The sequence below is a fragment of the Schistocerca nitens genome, chromosome 11, assembly GCF_023898315.1.
Source record: "Schistocerca nitens isolate TAMUIC-IGC-003100 chromosome 11, iqSchNite1.1, whole genome shotgun sequence".
NCBI classification, from domain to species: domain Eukaryota; kingdom Metazoa; phylum Arthropoda; class Insecta; order Orthoptera; family Acrididae; genus Schistocerca; species Schistocerca nitens.
Window position 1 is genome coordinate 16,462,145 of NC_064624.1, and position 18,908 is coordinate 16,481,052.

General features: G+C 50.2%; 1 protein-coding gene across 1 annotated transcript in view; it reads left to right on the forward strand.

Moving 5' to 3' along the window:
* LOC126213288 (histone-lysine N-methyltransferase eggless-like) overlaps positions 1–18,908 on the forward strand; it is a 328,640-nt gene that overhangs the window by 45,142 nt on the left and 264,590 nt on the right. The window contains exon 4 of the mRNA XM_049940954.1: positions 13,272–13,680. Within this exon, the coding sequence (XP_049796911.1) occupies positions 13,272–13,680 (409 nt within the window). The remainder of the gene's footprint in view (positions 1–13,271; positions 13,681–18,908) is intronic.

Here is an 18,908-nt window from a genome sequence, read left to right on the forward strand (position 1 = left end):
TTGCCCTTGTATAAACCCTCTATATACTCCTTCCACCTTTCTGCCTTCCCTTCTTTGCTTAGAACTGGGTTGCCATCTGAGCTCTTGATATTCATACAAGCGGTTCTCTTCTGTCCAAAGGTCTCTTTAATTTTCCTGTAGGCAGTATCTATCTTACCCCTAGTGAGACAAGCCTCTACATCCTTACATTTGTCCTCTAGCCATCCCTGCTTAGCCATTTTGCACTTCCTGTCGATCTCATTTTTGAGACGTTTGTATTCCTTTTTGCCTGCTTCATTTACTGCATTTTTATATTTTCTCCTTTCATCAATTAAATTCAATATTTCTTCTGTTACCCAAGGATTTCTATTAGCCCTCGTCTTTTTACCTACTTGATCGTCTGCTGCCTTCACTACTTCATCCCTCAGAGCTACCCATTCTTCTTCTACTGTATTTGTTTCCCCCATTCCTGTCAATTGTTCCCTTATGCTCTCCCTGAAACTCTCTACAACCTCTGGTTCTTTCAGTTTATCCAGGTCCCATCTCCTTAAATTCCCACCTTTTTGCAGTTTCTTCAGTTTCAATCTGCAGTTCATAACCAATAGATTGTGGTCAGAATCCACATCTGCCCCTGGAAATGTCTTACAATTTAAAAGCTGGTTCCTAAATCTCTGTCTTACCATTATATAATCTATCTGATACCTTTTAGTATCTCCAGGATTCTTCCAGGTATACAACCTTCTTTTATGATTCTTGAACCAAGTGTTAGTTATGATTAAGTTACGCTCTGTTCACAATTCTACAAGGCGGGTTCCTCTTTCATTTCTTCCCCCCAATCCATATTCACCTACTATGTTTCCTTCTCTCCCTTTTCCTACTCACGAATTCCAGTCACCCATGGCTATTAAATTTTCGTCTCCCTTCACTACCTGAATAATTTCTTTTATCTCGTCATACATTTCATCTCTTTCTTCATCATCTGCAGAACTAGTAGGCATGGGCTTTGTGTCTATCTTGGCCACAATAATGCGTTCACTATGCTGTTTGTAGTAGCTAACCTGCACTCCTATTTTTTTATTCATTATTAAACCTACTCCTACATTACCTCTATTTGATTTTGTATTTATAACCCTGTAATCACCAGACCAAAAGTCTTGTTCCTCCTGCCACCGAACTTCACTAATTCCCACTATATCTAAATTTAACCTATCCATTTCCCTTTTTAAATTTTCTAACCTACCTGCCCGATTAAGGGATCTGTCTGCAACGTATATCTTCCTCTAGATGCTGCAGTACCTCTGAATGTATTGGCTGCACTGATTCATCAACTTCCTCAGCCTTTCCTACTCTTTGGAGATTTTAATGCCCAGAACCCCATATGGGGTGGTATCATGCTTACTGGCTGAGGCAGAGCTGTCGAAAATTTACTATCTCTGCTCACCCTCTGCTGCTTAAGTACGGGGACCTCTACACATTTCAGTGTGGCTCGTGGTACTTACTTGGCCACTGATTTATCAGTTCGCAGCCCAGGACTTCTCCCATCTCTCCTCTGGAGAGCCCATGATGACTTGTGTGGTAGTGACCACTTCCCCATCTTCCTGTCATTCCCCTGGCGTCATGTCCATGGACGCCTGCCCAGATAGGCTTTAAACAAGGCAAACTGGGCAGCTTTCACCTCTGTTGTCACCGTGAATATCTCCCACGTGGTGCCATCGATGTGGTGGTTGAGCAGGTCACTAGAACGTTCGTCTCTGCGGCAGGAAATGCGATCCCTTGTTTGTCAGGGTGTCCCTGGCGGAAGACAGTACCTTGGTGGTCGCCGGAAATTGCTGAGGCCATTAAAGAGCGTAGGTGGGCTGTACAGCGACGTAAGGGGCACCCTTCTCTTGAGCACCTAATAGCTTTTAAATGCCTCAATTCACACGTTCGCCAACTTATAAAAAGATGAAACAGGAATGTTGGGAGAGATACGTTTCCACCATTGGGTGCCGTACGTCACGTTCTCAAGTCTGGACGAAGATCAGACGTATTTTTGGTTATCAGACTGCAACAGGTATGCCTGGCGTTAACATCGATGGCGTGTTATCTACCGACTCTAACGTGATTGCCTTGCACTTCTCTGAGTACTATGATCGAGCCTCTGTGTTGGAGAACTACCCCCCAGCCTTTCGCACCCTCAAACGATGGCTGGAAGGGAAAGTCCTCTCGTTCACTACACTCCTATAACCCTATAACGTCCCATTTACAGAGTGGGAGCTTTTCAGCACCCTCGCACATTGCCCCGACACATGGTTAAAAGTCTCTCATCTGACTACAAGCGACCGCTCCTCGTCATCTTCAATCTAGTGTAATCATTCCAGTGCTCAAACCTGAAAAAAAACTCATTAGCCTCAACGACGTTCTTTGTAAGCTGCTATAATTTATGGTATGTCGGTGGATGGTTTGGGTCCTGCAGTCATATGGCCTACTGGCTCCATGCCAGGGTGGTTTCCGCTAGTGTCGCTCTACAACTGGTAATCTTGTGTCTCTCGAGTCTGCTTTTCAAACAACCTTTTACAGACACCTGGTTGCCGTCCTTTCTTATTTACGAAAGCTTACGACACGACCTGGCGACATCATATCCTTGCCACTTTATATGAGTGGGGTCTCTGTGGCCCACTCCCGATTTTTATCCAAAACTTCCTGTCACTCCGTACTTTTCGTGTATAAGTTGTTACCTCCCATAGTTACCCCCATATCCAGGAGAATGGAAGGCTCTGTATTGTGTGTATGTCTCTATTTATAGTGGCCACAAACGGTCTATCAGCAACTGTAGGGCCGTCGGTCTCACTTTCTCTGTATGTGGACGACTTCTGAATTTCATACTGCTCTTTCAGTACTGTTGTTGCTGAGTGGCAAGCCATCCACAAGCAGGGAGCCATCCACTTTGTCTTAATGACGATCCACTCACTGTAGTGGAGACATATCAATTCTTAGGACTGGTTTTCGTCACCTGATTGACTTGGCTTCCTCACCTTCATCAGCTTTAGCGGAAGTGCTGGCAGCACCTCAATGCCCTCCGCTGCCTGAGCAACACCTACGGGGGTGCAGATCGCTCTACGCTGCTGCAGCTCTACATAGCCCTTGTTCAATCCCAACTTGACTATGGGTTGTGTGGTTTATGGTTTGATAGCGACCTCAGCGTTGCATTTACTTGACCCAGTGCACCACTGCAGAGTTTGACTAGCGACAGGAGCTTTTAGGACAAATCTGATGACCAGCGTACTGGTCGAGGCTGGAGTCCCTCCATTGCAGACCAGACATTCACAATTACCCGCCAGTTACGTTGCACACATTCGTAGTTCTCCTGTGCATCTGAATTACTCTCTCCTTTTCCCAACCATGGTGGTTCAACTCCTGCATCGGCGCCCCAGGTCAGGGATTACGATTGAGGCTCACATCCAGCCCCCTCTGTCTAAACTGGAGTCCTCTCCTTTACCACCTTTACTCGAGGTCCATTCATGTTCACCTCCACAGTGTAAACCTAGGCCAAAGCTTGACTTGGACCTTTCATATGTCCCTAAGGACTCAGTTAAACTGCAGCTCTCCACTGTCACTTCCTCTCGATTCTAGACATGTACCGGGGCCATGAAGTGAAGTGGTTTACAATGACAGCTCGCTGGCTGAAGGTCATGTTGGCTTCGCGTATATTCATGGAGGAAATATAGAACAGCACTCATTGCCAGATGGTTGCAGTGCTTTCACTGCAGAGCTGGCGGCCATATCTCATGCTCTTGAGCATATCCAATCATGCCCTGGCGAGTCATTTCTTCTCTGTACTGATTCCTTGAGCATCCTGGAAGCTATTGACCAGTGCTACCCTCGCCATCCTTTGGTAGCGACCATCCAGAAGTCCATCTGCGCTCCAGAATGGTCTAGTCGTTCAGTGGTGTTTGTCTGGACGCCAGGTCACGTCGGAATTTAAGGAAATGAACTTGCTGATAGGTTGGCCAAACAGGCTACATGGAAACTGCTTATGGAGATTGGTATTCCAGTAACCGAACTGTGTTCATTATCACGCTGCAAGGTTTTTCTGATTTGGAGACGGAATGTCATAGTCTCACAACAAACTGTGTGCCATTAAGGGGACTATGAATGTGTGGAAGTCCTCCATGTGGGCATCTTGCAGGGACTCTGCAGTTCTCTGCAGGCCCCACATTGGACATACTAGGGCGACCCACAGCTACCCCGTGCATCGTAAGATCCACCTCAGTGTAGGTGTGGCGTCCGGTTGATGGTGGCCCATATTGTTTTGCACTGTCATACTTTGGCTGCCCTGTGACATCATCTTCGGTTGTCAGACTAGTTATCATTGATTTTAGCAGACAGTACCTCATCGGCTGATTTGTTTATATTTTTTTATGTTGTATATGTTAGGGTGGGTTCTATGAGTCAATCTAAGTTTTAGCACATGTCCTTTCTCCTTCTGTGTCCTCCACCCTGGAGGTTTTAATGTGTCGCGGTGTGGATGGCTTATCTTTTTTATTGTCGTGATCAGCCAGCCACAGTCGTCTGCTGTCTTGTTTCAATCCCTTCAGCTTGTTTCATGCATCTCTCTGTGGTTTTCTTGTCCTATTTTGTCCGTTGTAGTGTTATTTTGTCCTTTTGTTGTTCATGTGGTTTTTTCCTTTCTCCTGGTGTCATGCTGTACATTTCCTTTTGTTTTCTTCTTGGAGATTCTGGCACCTGCTGAGGACCTAGATCGTGCCGGATCCTCAGACACAATGGATATAGACTGCTCAGGAAATAAGTTAGCGGCAGCAGGTGACCCTGAGGCGTAAACTCCCTCATTGAATGTTTCATGCCTTCCCAGTTTCACAATGACGTCATCCTTCCATGGAATTACGGCGGTTTTTTCCACCACTTGGCTGAGCTACGGCAACTGTTGAGCTTTACACCTGCTTTCTGTATTGCCCTCCAGGAAACCTGGCTCCTGGCAATTCGGACCCCTGCCCTTCGTAGCTATAAGGAATACTACAGGAACCGTAGCGACGATAATCGAGTGCCAGGTGGAGTTTGCATTTATGTCCTAAACTCAGTCTGTAATGAACGTATGCCCCTTCAACCCCCTCTGGAAGCTGTGGCTGTCAGAATATGGACGATGCAGGAAACAACTATCTGCAATGTATATCTTCCTCCAGATGGTGCAGTACCCCTGAATGTATTAGTGGCACTGATTGATCAACTCCCTAAACTTTCCTATTTTTTGGGAGATTTTAACGCCCATAACCGCTTGTGGTGTAGCACTGAGATTACTGGCCGAGGCAGAGATGTCGAAACTTTACTGTCTTAGTGCGACATCTGCCTCTTTAATACTGAGAGCACCACACATTTCAGTGTGGCTCATGGTAATTACTTGGCCATTGATTTATCAGTATGCAGCCCAGCACTTCTCCCATGTATCAACTGGAGAGCACATGATGACGTGTGTGGTAGTGACCACTTCCCCATCTTCCTGTCACTGCCCCGGTGTCAGGCCCACTGACGCCAGCCCCGATAGGCTTTAAACAAGACGGAAATTTTCACCTCTGCTGTGGATTTGATGGTTGAACAGGTGACTACAACAATCGTTTCTGTGGCAGAAAACACGATCCCTCGCTCTTTAGTGTGCCCGCGGCGAAAGACAGTTTCTTGGTGGTCGCTGCAAGTCGCTGAAGCAGTTAAGGACCACTGGCGAGCTCTACAGTGGCATAAGCGGCACACTTCCCTGGAGCACCTCATAGCCTTTAAACTGCTCTGTGCCTGCATTCGCCAACGTATCAAAGTACAGAAGCAGGAGTGTTGGGAGAGATACGTCAGCTTCCAAAGGCTGGGCAAGGATCAAACGTGTTTTCGGGTACCAGACCCCAACAGGTGTTCCCGTTGTTTAAATAAATCGCGTGTTATCTATCGACGTAATCACGATTGCTGAGCAGTTTACTGAGCACTATGCTCGAGCCTGTGCATCGGAGAACTATCCCCCAGCCTTTCATACTCTCAGACGCCAGCTGGAAGGGAAAGTCCTCTCATTCACTACACAAACCACAGTAAATCCTATAACACCCAATTTACAGAGTGGGAGCCCCTCACTGTCCTTGCACATTGCCCTGACACTGCTCCTGGGCCAGATCAGATCCACAGTCAGATGATTAAACATCTCTCATCTGACTAAAAGCGATGTCTCCTCGTCATCTTCAACCAGATCTGATCCTATGGCGTCTTTCCATCTCAATGGTGAGAGAGCACCGTCATTCCGGTGGTCAAACCCAGTAAAAACCCGTTTGATTTAGATAGCTATCGGCCCATCAGCCTCACTAACGTTCTTTGTAAGCTACTGGAAAGTATGGTGTGTCGGCATTTGGGTTGGCTCCTGGGGTCACATGGCCTATTGGCTCCATGTCAGGGCAGCGTCCGTCAGGTTCAGTTTACCACTGATAATCTTGTGTCCCTCAAGTCTGCCATCTGAACAGCTTACTCGAGAAGGCAACACCTGGTTGTTGTCTTTTTTGATTTACAAAAAGCTTATGACACGACCTTGCAACATCATATCCTTGCCACATTATACAAGTGGGATCTCTGAGACCCGCTCCCAATTTATATCCAAAATTTCCTGTCACTTCGTACCTTCCATGTCCAAGTTGGTGCCTCCCATAGTTCCCCCCCATATCCAGGAGAATGGGGTCCCATAGGGCTCTGTATTGAGTGTCTCTCTATTTACAGTGGCCATAAACAGTCTAGCAGCAGCTGTATGGCCATTGGTCTGACCTTCTCTGTATGCGGACGACTTCTGCATTTCGTACTGCTCCTCCAGTAATGGTGTTGCACAGTGGCGCCTATAGGGAGCCATCTGCAGGCCACAGTAATGGGCTCTAGCCCATGGCTTCCAGTTACCGGCTGCAAAGTCGTGCGTTATGCACTTCTGTCGGCATCGTACAGTTCATCCGGAACCAGACCTTTACCTTAATGATGATCCACTCACTGTAGTGGAGACGTATTGATTCTTAGGACTGGTTTTTGACTCTCAATGGACTTGACTTCCTCATTTTCGTCAGCTTAAGCATAAGTGCTGGTAGCACCTCAATGCCCTCTGCTGCCGGAGCAACACGAACTGGGCTGCAGATCGCTCTACACTACTACAGCTCTACAGAGCTCTTATTCAATCCCACCTTGACAACAGGAGTCCGGTTTAGTTGACTCCCTCAGTATTGCGTTTACTCGGCCATGTGCACCATTGTGGTGTTCACCTAGCGACAGGAGCCATTAGGATGAGTCCAGTGACCAGTGCCCTGGTGGAGGCTGGACTCCCTCCATCACAGGTTAGGGTCCACAACTGTTGGCCAGTTACGTTGCATTCATTCGTAGTTCTTCTACACATCAAAATTACCGTCTCCTTTTCCACCCATGGTGGTTCATCTCCCGCATTGACAGCCCAGGTAAGGGCTTCCCTTCTTTCTGAACTGGAGTCCTTGCCTTTACCACCTATACTTGAGGTCCATTCACATACACTTCCATGGTGTACACCATTTCATCGCCGCTCAACTCACCTTTCAGTCTTTGCCCCCTCTCGACTTGCTTGTCCGTCTGTCCCCCTCTCGACTCGCCTGACCGTCTGTCCCCCTCTCGAATCGTCTGACCGTCTGTCCCCCTCTCGAATCGCCTGTCCCCCTCTCGAATCGCCTGTCCCCCTCTCGAATCGCCTGTCCCCCTCTCGAATCGCCTGTCCGTGTGTCCCCCTCTCAACTCACTTCTCCGTCATTCCCCTCTCGACTAACCCCTTTGTCCATCCCCTTGAATCACCTCCATCTTTAGCCCTCTCGATTCACACTCCATCTTTTGCCCTCTTGACTCACCTCCCTCACACACCTCAATGCGCAGCATGCCCCCCACCAGTGGGCCGCCCCTCTGCCCCTGCCACACTTCCCTCTCCACAGGCTCCCTCCCAGTATGCCTCTCTTCGCCCCCTTCACACCCTCTCCCACCACGTCTCTCACACTCCCTCTCCAGATCCTTCTAGGGCCCCCTCCCTGCTTGCCTGTCCCCTCTCCACAGACTCATTCGTCAAGACACCCTGACCTCCCTCCATACATTGATGCACATGTCCCTCTGCTGCCTCCTGTAATCTGCGAGTGCCCCATGATCCCTGTTTGCATACCTACTCTGCTTGTCTCCCCCTTCCCTGTGTGCCTCCCCCTTCCCTGCGTGCCTCCCCCTTCCCTGCATGCCTCCCCCTTCCCTGCATGCCTCCCCCTTCCCTGCGTGCCTACCCCTTCCCTGCGTGCCTCCCCCTTCCCTGCGTGCCTCCCCCTTCCCTGCATGCCTCCCCCTTCCCTGCGTGCCTCCCCCTTCCCTGCGTGCCTCGCCCACCTCTAAGTGCCTCACCCCTTCGGCACATACCTTTCCCCATTTCTGCTTCTGCACCTTCATGTCTCTGCCCATTCCCACATCTGCCTCTTCTCACACCTGCCTCTCACTACCTCCGCTGTGTCTGATGTCTGCACACACCACACCGCCTCTGTCCTCTATGCACTTGCCCACGTCTGTACACCTCAATCCATTCCAATCCCCCCTTTCCCCAGCAGCTCTTCATACAGTTCCTCACCTCTGTAAATAACTATGCACTTCCCACCTCCTGACACACTTCCCCATTTCTACCCCTCTCCATACAACTTTATCCCACGCCTTACAGCTCTACTCCTCTACATACACCTCTGCTCGTCCTCATACACCTACTCTGCTCTGCATACACTTGTACCCCTCTCCATACACCTCTGCCTCTCTCCATACACTTCTTCACCTCTCCCTCCCTTCACACCACTCCTTCTACTGGTCCTTTGCCCTTCCTCCCCCACAACCTCCTTACCCATTCCCCACCTCTCCCCCTCTACATGTCCCTACTCACCTCTCCTCTTCTATGCGCACCTCCCAATCTCTCCTCCTCTATGTGCCCCTCCCAATCTCTCCTCCTCTATGCTCCCCTACCCACCTCTTCCCCTCTATGCGCCCCTACCCACCTCTTCCCTTCTATGCACCACTCCCCACCCCTACTAAACGCCCCTTCCCACCTCTCTCCCTCTACTACGCGCCCTTCCCCATCTCTCTCCCTCTACTACGCGCCCTTCCCCATCTCTCTCCCTCTACTACGCGCCCTTCCCCATCTCTCTCCCTCTACTACGCGCCCTTCCCCATCTCTCTCCCTCTACTACACGCCCTTCCCCATCTCTCTCCCTCTACTACGCGCCCTTCCCCATCTCTCTCCCTCTACTACGCGCCCTTCCCACCCCTCTCTGTCTACTACGTGACCCTCCACACCCCTCTCAGTCTACTACGTGACCCTCCCCACCCCTCCCCCTCTACTAGGCGTCCCTCCCCACCCCCTCTCTATTAGGCGTCCCTCCCCACCCCCCTCCCTACTAGGCGTCCCTCCCCACCCCCCTCTCTACTAGGTGCACCTCCCCACCCCACTCCCTCTACTACATGCCCCTCCCCAACACTCTCCCTCTACTACGTGCCCCTTCCCACCTCTCTCCCTCTACTGTGTGCCCCTTCCCACCTCTCTCCCTCTACTGTGTGCCCCTTCCCACCTCTCGCCCTCTACTGCGCTCCTTTCCCCACCCCTCCCCCTCTACTATGCGGCCCTCCCCACCAATCCCCCTCTACTACGCGGCCCTCCCCACCCCTCCCCCTCTACTACGCAGCCCTCCTCACCCCTCCCCCTCTACTACTCGGCCCTACTCACCCCTCCCCCTCTACTACTCGGCCCTCCTCACCCCTCCCCCTATACTATCCGGCCCTCCCCTGCCCTCACCCTCTACTACGCACCCCTCCTCAACCCTCCCCCTCTAATATGCACCCCTCCCCACCCCTCCCCCTACACTACGCGCCCCTCCCCACCCCTCACCCTCTAACACACAGCCCTCGCCACCCCTCCCCCTCTACAATGCGCCCCTCCCCAGCTTTCCTCCTCTACTATGCGCCCCTCCCCACCTCTCTCCCTTTACTATGCGCCCCTCCCCACCTCTCTCCCTTTACTATGCGCCCCTCTCGACCTCTGCCACTTTACTACACGCCCCTCCCCAACCCTATCCCTCTACTAAGTGCCCCTCCCCACCTCTCTCCCTTTACTATGCGCTCCTCCCCACCTCTCCACCTTTACTACGCGCCCCCACCCCACCTCTCCCCATCTACTACGCGCTCCTCCCCACCTGCCCCCTCTGCCCCTCCCCCCTCTGCCCCTCCCCCCTCTGCCCCTCCCCCCTCTGCCCCTCCCCCCTCTGCCCCTACCCCTCTGCCCATGCTCCACATGGCCAACCCGCTCTACCCGTCCGCCTCTGTGCATCCCCCTCTACCCCTACCCCCCTCTGTGCATCCCCCTCTACCCTTACCCCCCTCTGTGCATCCCCCTCGACCCCTCCCCTCTCTGCCCATCCCCTCTACCCCTTCCCATCTGCCCATCACCCCCTCTGCCCCTGCCTGCATGCCCTTCCCACTCCAGCCCCTCTCCCCTCTGACTCTCCCCTCTGACCCTCCTCCCTCGGCCTACCAACCCTGCCCATCCCCCACTGGCCCCTCCCCCTCTGATCCTAACCCCTCGCCCTGCCCACCCTGCCCCTGCCCCATCTAACCCCATCTGCCCCTCCCCTCTCTGCCCCTCCCCCTCTCCGCCCCTCCCCCTCTGACCCCCTCTGACCATCCCCCTTTACCTGTCCCCCTTCTGCCCCTCCACCTCCTCCCCTTCCCCTCTGACCCCCTCTGCCCTTCCCCTCTGACCCTCACCCTCTGCCCTTTCCCCTCTGACCCCCTCTGCCCTTCCCCTCTGACCCTCACCCTCTGCCCTTTCCCCTCTGACCCCCTCTGCCCTTCCCCTCTGACCCTCACCCTCTGCCCTTTCCCCTCTGACCCCCTCTGCCCTTCCCCTCTGACCCTCACCCTCTGCCCTTTCCCCTCTGGCCCTGCCCCTCTCCCCTTCCCCCTCTGCCCCTCCCCCTTTGCACCTACCCCTCTGCCCCTGCCCCCCTCTGCCTCTGCCCCCCTCTGCCCCTGCCCCCCTCTGCCCCTGCCCCCCTCTGCCCCTGCCCCCCTCTGCCCCTGCCCCCCTCTGCCCCTGCCCCCCTCTGCCCCTGCCCCCTCTGCCCCTGCCCCCTCTGCCCCTGCCCCCCTCTGCCCCTGCCCCCCTCTGCCCCTGCCCCCCTCTGCCCCTGCCCCCTCTGCCCCTGCCCCCTCTGCCCCTGCCACCCTCTGCCCCTGCCACCCTCTGCCCCTGCTCCCCTCTGCCCCTGCCACCCTCTGCCCCTGCCACCCTCTGCCCATGCCCCCCTCTGCCCATGCCCCCCTCTGCCCCTGCACCCCTCTGCCCCTGCCCCCTGTCTGCCCCTTCCCCCTGTCTGCCCCTGCCCCCTGTCTGCCCCTGCCCCCTGTCTGCCCCTGCCCCCTGTCTGCCCCTGCCCCCTCTCTGCCCCTGCCCCCTCTCTGCCCCTGCCCCCTGTCTGCCCCTGCCCCCTGTCTGCCCCTGACCCCCTCTATGCCCCTGCCCCCTCTCTGTCCCTGCCCCCTCTCTGCCCCTGCCCCCTCTCTGCCCCTGCCCCCTCTCTGCCCCTGCCCCCTCTCTGCCCCTGCCCCCTCTCTGCCCCTGCCCCCTCTCTGCCCCTGCCCCCTCTCTGCCCATGCTCCCTCTCTGCCCCTGCCCCCCTCTCTGCCCCTGCCCCCTCTCTGCCCCTGCCCCCCTCTCTGCCCCTGCCACCTCTCTCTGCCCCTGCCCCCCTCTCTGCCCCTGCCCCCTCTCTGCCCCTGCCCCCTCTCTGCCCCTGCCCCCTGTCTGCCCCTGCCCCCTCTCTGCCCCTGCCCCCTGTCTGCCCCTGCCCCCCTCTCTGCCCCCGACCCCCTCTCTGCCCCCGACCCCCTCTATGCCCCTGCCCCCTCTCTGCCCCTGCCCCCTCTCTGCCCCTGCCCCCCTCTCTGCCCCTGCCCCCTCTCTGCCCCTGCCCCCCTCTCTGCCCCTGCCCCCTCTCTGCCCCTGCCCCCTCTCTGCCCCTGCCCCCCTTTCTGCCCCTGCCCCCTCTCTGCCCCTGCCCCCCTCTCTGCCCCTGCCCCCCTCTCTGCCCCTGCCCCCTCTCTGCCCCTGCCCCCCTCTCTGCACATACCTTCCTCTTTCCCTACCCCCTCTGCCCCACGCCCCTCCCTCCTCACTGCCCCGCCCCCCACACTCCGCCCCGCCCCCCACACTCCGCCCTCACTGCCCCGCCCCCCACTGCCCCTCGCCCTCCCTCCTCACTGCCCCGTCCCCCACTGCTCCGTCCCCTCTGCCCCTCGCCCTCCCTCCACACTTCCCCGCCCCCCACTGCTCCGGTCCCCCCCACTGCACCCACCTCCCACTGCACCCTCCTCTCACTGCACCCCCTCCCACTGCACCACCCTCCCACTGCACCCCCTCCCACTGCACCCGCCTCCCACTGCACCTCCCTCCCACTGCCCTCCCTCCCACATGCCCCACCGCCTCCCTGCTCCTTTCCTCTCTGCCCTTCCCCCTTCTGCCCTCCCCCTGTCCCCTCACTCCTCTGCCCCTTACCCCTTTGCCCTCCCCCTGTCCCCTGACTTCTCTGCCCCTTACCCCTCTGCCCCTCCCCACCCCTCAGTGCCTTACCTCTCCAGACTGGTGCATATAAAAACATATGCACATGTTTTTATATGCACCAAAGTCCTCATCATCGCTCTGCCCATGCACTTTTGTTGTCTCTATTCTTCTAGTTTCCTCCATGTTCTCCCTGTTTGTCCCTGCCCCCTCTGCCACACAGTCTCTAACAAATTTCCTGTTTTTAATTTCTGTGTATTCTTTAGGTTGCTCCACACTGTAACATGGGCTGGACAATGTTGAGCAGTACTATGGCTATGGTGACAGTAGATTATTATTATTACTATTAATGCTGTTGTGATACTTTTACCTCAAATGTTTCTGAAATCAGTGTTTAGTTTAAATGGTAGATAACAGTTTTATGTTCTTAGTTAGCTAATTGTTATTTTGAAATTTTGAGTTAACACTTTGTACATATAGTGATGTCATGAACTTTTGCTTTCAGTATGATTCGAGTTGCTAGCTGATAAATAATATTTCTGAATGTCTGTTATATTGTGCTTTGGAATTGTCATGCTGTTTTTTGTTTGTCAGTAGAGATGTTAAGTGCAACAGGCCAACTTATCTTTCCTCAGTGGGAACTGACATCTCAGTTTTTATAATTGTGTTAATTTCTTATTCTTCAAACAATTCATCTTGGTTGTTTCAGGAGTTGATACCAATAGAAATTCATTGTGGACCTGAGGAAATTACCATTGATGATGACAGCAATGATGGTGGTGGTGGTGATGTTAAAATAGTGGAATCTATCCAATCGTCACAGAATCTACCACATGAATTAAATGAAAACACCTCATTAACAAAAAGACAAACATATACAGGGTGTACCAATGAGAGGTCTTTCAGTGACCAAGCACCAGAACCATGCACCATTCAGGCTGATATATCCTATGTCCCAACAACAAATCACAGAGTTTTTGGTGAACTTAGAACCCTTGTGAAATTCTCTGGAGGAAATTCAGTGTCCACAAGTATGAAAGCTGATGTCAGGTGTGGTTGTATCACTGACAAAGGAAACAGTGGTGTTGAAAGAGTTCCAGTGCATTCAGTTTGTACAAGTAAGCTACTTCATGTAAAAGATTTCACATAGCTAATTGGTTCTATTGATGAGTGCTGCATAGAGTTTTACACATGTAGTAGCACATAAGCTCTTCTATGTTTTGAGCTCATCTTACTGTGGTCATGCGTGGCATGGTGTCTTCTTCAGCTAAGAGAAGAGCAAAGAGCAGTAGCTGAGAGTTAGTAAGTCTCCATTGTGTTATGTGTGTCGTACAGCTCATCAACAGGCTGCAAGCTATTTGTTTTGTTGTCTTGTTTTTACTTTTTTTATTTTCATCATGGAATTTGTGTTATTGTAGTAATTGATTCTAGATTTATATTTACTATATTATATATTGACGAAAGACTTGTAGCAATATCGCATTAAGTCTGGGGATGACGAGATTACAGTTGAGTATTTTGAGTTATAAACTACAGTTTTTGGAAGAATAATTATATTATTTCCTACAACTGATAATCACAACATGAATTTCTTTCTGTTAATACCACAATTGTTATTGTTTCCAGAAAGAATAATTTATTGAATCAATAATATTCATACAAAAAAACTTTCAGGACATTGCTTTTTTTTACCCTTTGTGACTTCTGTATGTGCCTTTTGGGAATTTTTTTCAGAATACAATGTGGAGCAAAATAATGTGAACACCTGTGTTATGTGGTATAGTGTGTCCAGTGGTATCTCGCACTTCTCTCCTAGAGGAATGTACATGTATATATTAAATGGTGTTCAATGAGCTTCTGTATTGTTACTACAAGGAAAAAAATTACTGCAGTTTCTTGCAAGATCCTATCAGGTTGGACATGGGTCACATAGTCAGATTCTTGCTGTAAGAGAAAGCACATGGCTGAGTGTTGCACCATGCTTCTCAATTTAGTATGTCATAAAATACTGACACAGATTGTTCATTACAAATGTAAATAGTGTGACCCACAAAGCTGAACTCTTTCTAAAATTCATGACTCCACAAAATGATTGATATGTTGGTGAATGCTTAATGGATGAAAGCTGTGATAATGTTAAAAGTTAGTGCAAGCCTAGATACAGATACAAACTGTCTCATGAAGTATATTGTGAACTGAACAATCATTAGATTAGAACCAAGGCCATTTTGGGTGAAATGTGTTGAGTCCAAATCATATCCTAGTTAAAATCTGTGTACAGATAAAAGTTGTCAGATATTTCTAAGGCACATCACTTTAGTCTTAGTAGTTATATGCAAACACTGTTGTTCCACTCTGCTCACAGTTGCATAGGGATCTGTCTTTTGAGTAATCTGCACAGTGCAGCCCTTTTTGCTGGTGATAACTGTTTACACTGGGCTTAGGTGAGGAGTGCCCATCCTGCCAACGGGCCTCTTAGGTACCACTTCCACACCACTGACTGATGGATGTTAAAATTATCACTCACAGTATGTTTCTTTCTAATTCTTTCCTAATGTTCTTCCACACATAATTGTCTGATTTTAGAACATTGCACACTTTACTGGCGCTGTATTTAATAGGGGCAATCAGAAAGTAATGCAGCAATTTTTTTTCTCTCAGCCACGTTTGGTTGAAACAATACAGAATTTGTTGTGGGACTTTGTGGAATACTCCCGCTTCAGTCCCTATAGTTTAATAAAGTTTCGATAGGTGGTGGCGCTATACATAGCCATCAAAATTCTGTTGCAGTGGAGGTGTGGTGTTCCAAGCAAGAGCTGTCATTCAGTTTCTTTTGACAGAACACCAGAGCATTGCAGGTATTCAAAGGTGTTTGCAGAAGGTCTACAAGACCACAGTGAGTCATTGGGCGAGGCATCTGTCATGATTGCAACAAAGTACTGCAAGCCTGTCCAATGTGCTGTGTGCGAGCTGGCTGCACACAACTGTGACTCCTGCAATGTTAGATCAAGCAGGCCCTCTCATTTGAGATGATTGATGAATCACAACCTAACACCTTGCTGCACAGCAGGACGCCCATTGAGGTAGTACTGACACACTTGTCCACCAGTTGAGGTGCTCAAAGGTGTGTCTATAAAGAATAATGAAGGACCATCTGTGTGGAATGATGATGGAGAGGTTAGTGATGCAGTGAGGTGTTGGTTCTGACATCAATATGTGGAGTGGTACCATGTGAGCATGCAGGACTTCCCAGGAAGGTGGAGAAGGCCATTGCATGCAACTGAGAATGTGTTTAAAAATAAGGTTTTACACCCAAAAGAGTGGGAAATAATATGGTGTACTGGAATCCTGAATGAAACGAACCTCCTTAAAAGAGGGGTTTACTGTGGTGGGTGATTATGAGTTGGTATCCATGCTGTTTTATGTGATACTGATTTGTGGAAACAAGAGTGATTGCTATTTATCTACTATATGTATTACTTTAAACACTGTTCTGTTACTGACATTTTTTGGTGGTTTCTTATGTATATATTTTCTGTGATTATTTTGAGTTTGGAAGTTTTCTTGTTGTGTTAGAACATCTATCATATGTCTGTCGTAAAGAAAAATAACCAACACTCATTCAGTATTTACAGGAAAAACACAACTGACACAGTACTTTGCCAATCATCAAACCACTCATAGTCCTGAAAATGAGTGCCTCTCGAATACATGCTCCACAGACTAAACACATTGCCACCAGCCAAACTCGGCAACAGTAAGTAGCTAGGCATAATGACTCAAATGCCAGAAAATGATATATATATGAAGACTCTCTAGTTACAATGTTAAATAAGGAAATCCATAAACCAAAACACTACCAAAATTCAGTGCCCCACAACAAACAGCAGCACCACTATTACCCAGCACTAGAGCTCAACAGCCAAGCTGACATTTACAAACAAGCTGACATACCGAACTGGTAATATCTTTGAGAAACAATGAGTAAAAATAGTTTAACAATGTAAAAGTTCTATAGAGAATGGTTTAAAAAAAGAGGATGAATGAAAAAATCATATATTTGCCAACTTCATTGTATCAACTGTGTTGCCCTGTACTTAGGACAGACCAGCAGAACATTTGAAACAAAATATAAAGAACACAGAAGAGCATGAAAGTGTGGTACTGGGCATTCAATATCTGTAGAACACCTCTGACAAGAGAACCACTCCCCAGCCACAGTAGAAACCAATATGAAAGTAACTAGACTCAGCAACAAAAAACTACTCCTAATACCCAAAGAAAACTACTAAATTCAAAAGGCAGTCACAGAGAAGAATCACATAATAAAGGACCAAACATCAGCTTCAAAATGTTATTTAACCTAATGAGATACAGAGTAGATAAATAAGTCTCTCCAGCCACCACAAAAACAGCCAATAAACCATACTTACTCTTGGTCACCCAACAAAGTACCAATAGTAAGGAAACTTTATTAAAGTAATAATATGTGCATGCCAAGACTAGGACATATACTATTGTTTGGAAGAAGTGAAACACTAAGACCAACAGATGTCATCACAGTGAAATTTATTCCACCGATCAGGGACATGACACTACATAAATGATTATTATTACAGACCTGTACATGCACTGTGACTGTGGAAATTTATTAAGTGTAGCACCACCCTGTGCTGTGATCAGAGCCTCTAGGTGTCAGGGCATGGAATCAAACAGTGCCTGAATATGCTGCTTGGGAATACTCTTCCACATGGTTTGAAGAATGTCCACAGAGCATCAACTTTGGCTGCAGGAAGGCCTGAATGAACAAGTTGCTGACCAACCAGACCCCAGACATGCTCAGTGGGTGACATACCAGGTGAACCGGCAGGCCAGGGAAGCGGTGGTCCAAGTCATTCTTCAAAGGAGGCTCTGGTGTTGGAAGGTGCAGAAGTTAAATGCTCACCAGAGGGTATGGACCTGGATACCCACAAGGAGTTTCTGTGCTGTAGCGTGGACCTGCACCACGACCCTCGCCATGCGATTCCACTCTTTGTACCACATGAAGTCTGCACGTTTTCCGAGGTCAGGTATTTAGGCACCTGTGTGGGTGCAACCCTGGCAGTCGAGTACTCACCATAGTTCATGTGTGCATCTCAGCCATACTGCATTCCAGTTACATGTGTTTAGATGCCTACTCTCATTGTTTGGAGTATTTCTGCATTGTTGTTGTCGCACTACATTTATCCCCTCAGGTTTTGCTTGCTTGCCTCATCTTGTGCCCTGGTTGGTCGTTGTGTCTGTCATCACCTACTTGTTCATCTGTCCTGTCTGTTCGTTGTTAGCGATACCTTCACAGGCTCCCCCACCTGGCGGCTTTGTGTCTCCAGTCACTGCCGTGCATTGCTTGTTGGTCACTTGTAGCTATAACAGAGGTTTGCACATTCCTCGCACATGCGGTCGGGCATTGTTGTGCTGAAATATAGCTTGTGGTATGGCCTGCAGAATAAGTGCCTTGGGCTGTAAACCCCCGCCCCCCCTCCTCAATGTAGCAGTAGCTGTTCAAATTGCCCTCAAGACATGGGAGGCGAGGTCATGTGTTATAGACAGTAATGCCTCAAACCACACTTAGGGTTTCTCTGCAATGCTGCTCAACAATACACCGCGATGGTGTCAAACGCATGTATGGCCGTTGCTGTATGACAAGTTGAAGTAGGATTTGTCTGAGACAAACTACATTTTGCCACTCGGTACATGAATGGCACTGTTCACATGCCCAAGTCTGTGGCATTGGTGGGTTCTGGTTAATAAAAGCTGATGCAATGGCATCCTTGCCACCAGTCCTTCCCACAAAAGATTGCATCAAACCGTCGATGCAAACATGTCCACACCAGGTGCAGTGCTCCAGCTTCACACCAACACTGCGTATGAAGTGGTTCTGCCTGTTACGACCAAGCAGACAAGATGGCAGTCATCTTGTGTTGTGGTCACATTGTGTCATCTTGGCACTGTGTACTGCTGTCTTCTCTCCACTGCTTCCACCCCCCCTGCGGGTCCGGGGTAAGAATAGGCCCGAGGTATTCCTGCCTGTCGTAAGAAGTGACTAAAAGGAGTTTCAACCGTTTCGGCCTTCCATGTGATGGTCCCACTTGGGGTTTGACCTCCATTTTTCAAAATTCTACAGAAGTACGAGCCTTTTGGGGAAGGACGCCTCACGTGGTGTACCACTGGTCCTCAGTGCACTAAGACCTTGGCACTCAGCATTGTAACGGCGTTGTCACCATACCCACTATTCCTCAAATTGGGCCTAAACGCCTGATGGGTTGTACAAGTTACACCCATAGTGCGTCCCCATCTGCACCTACGA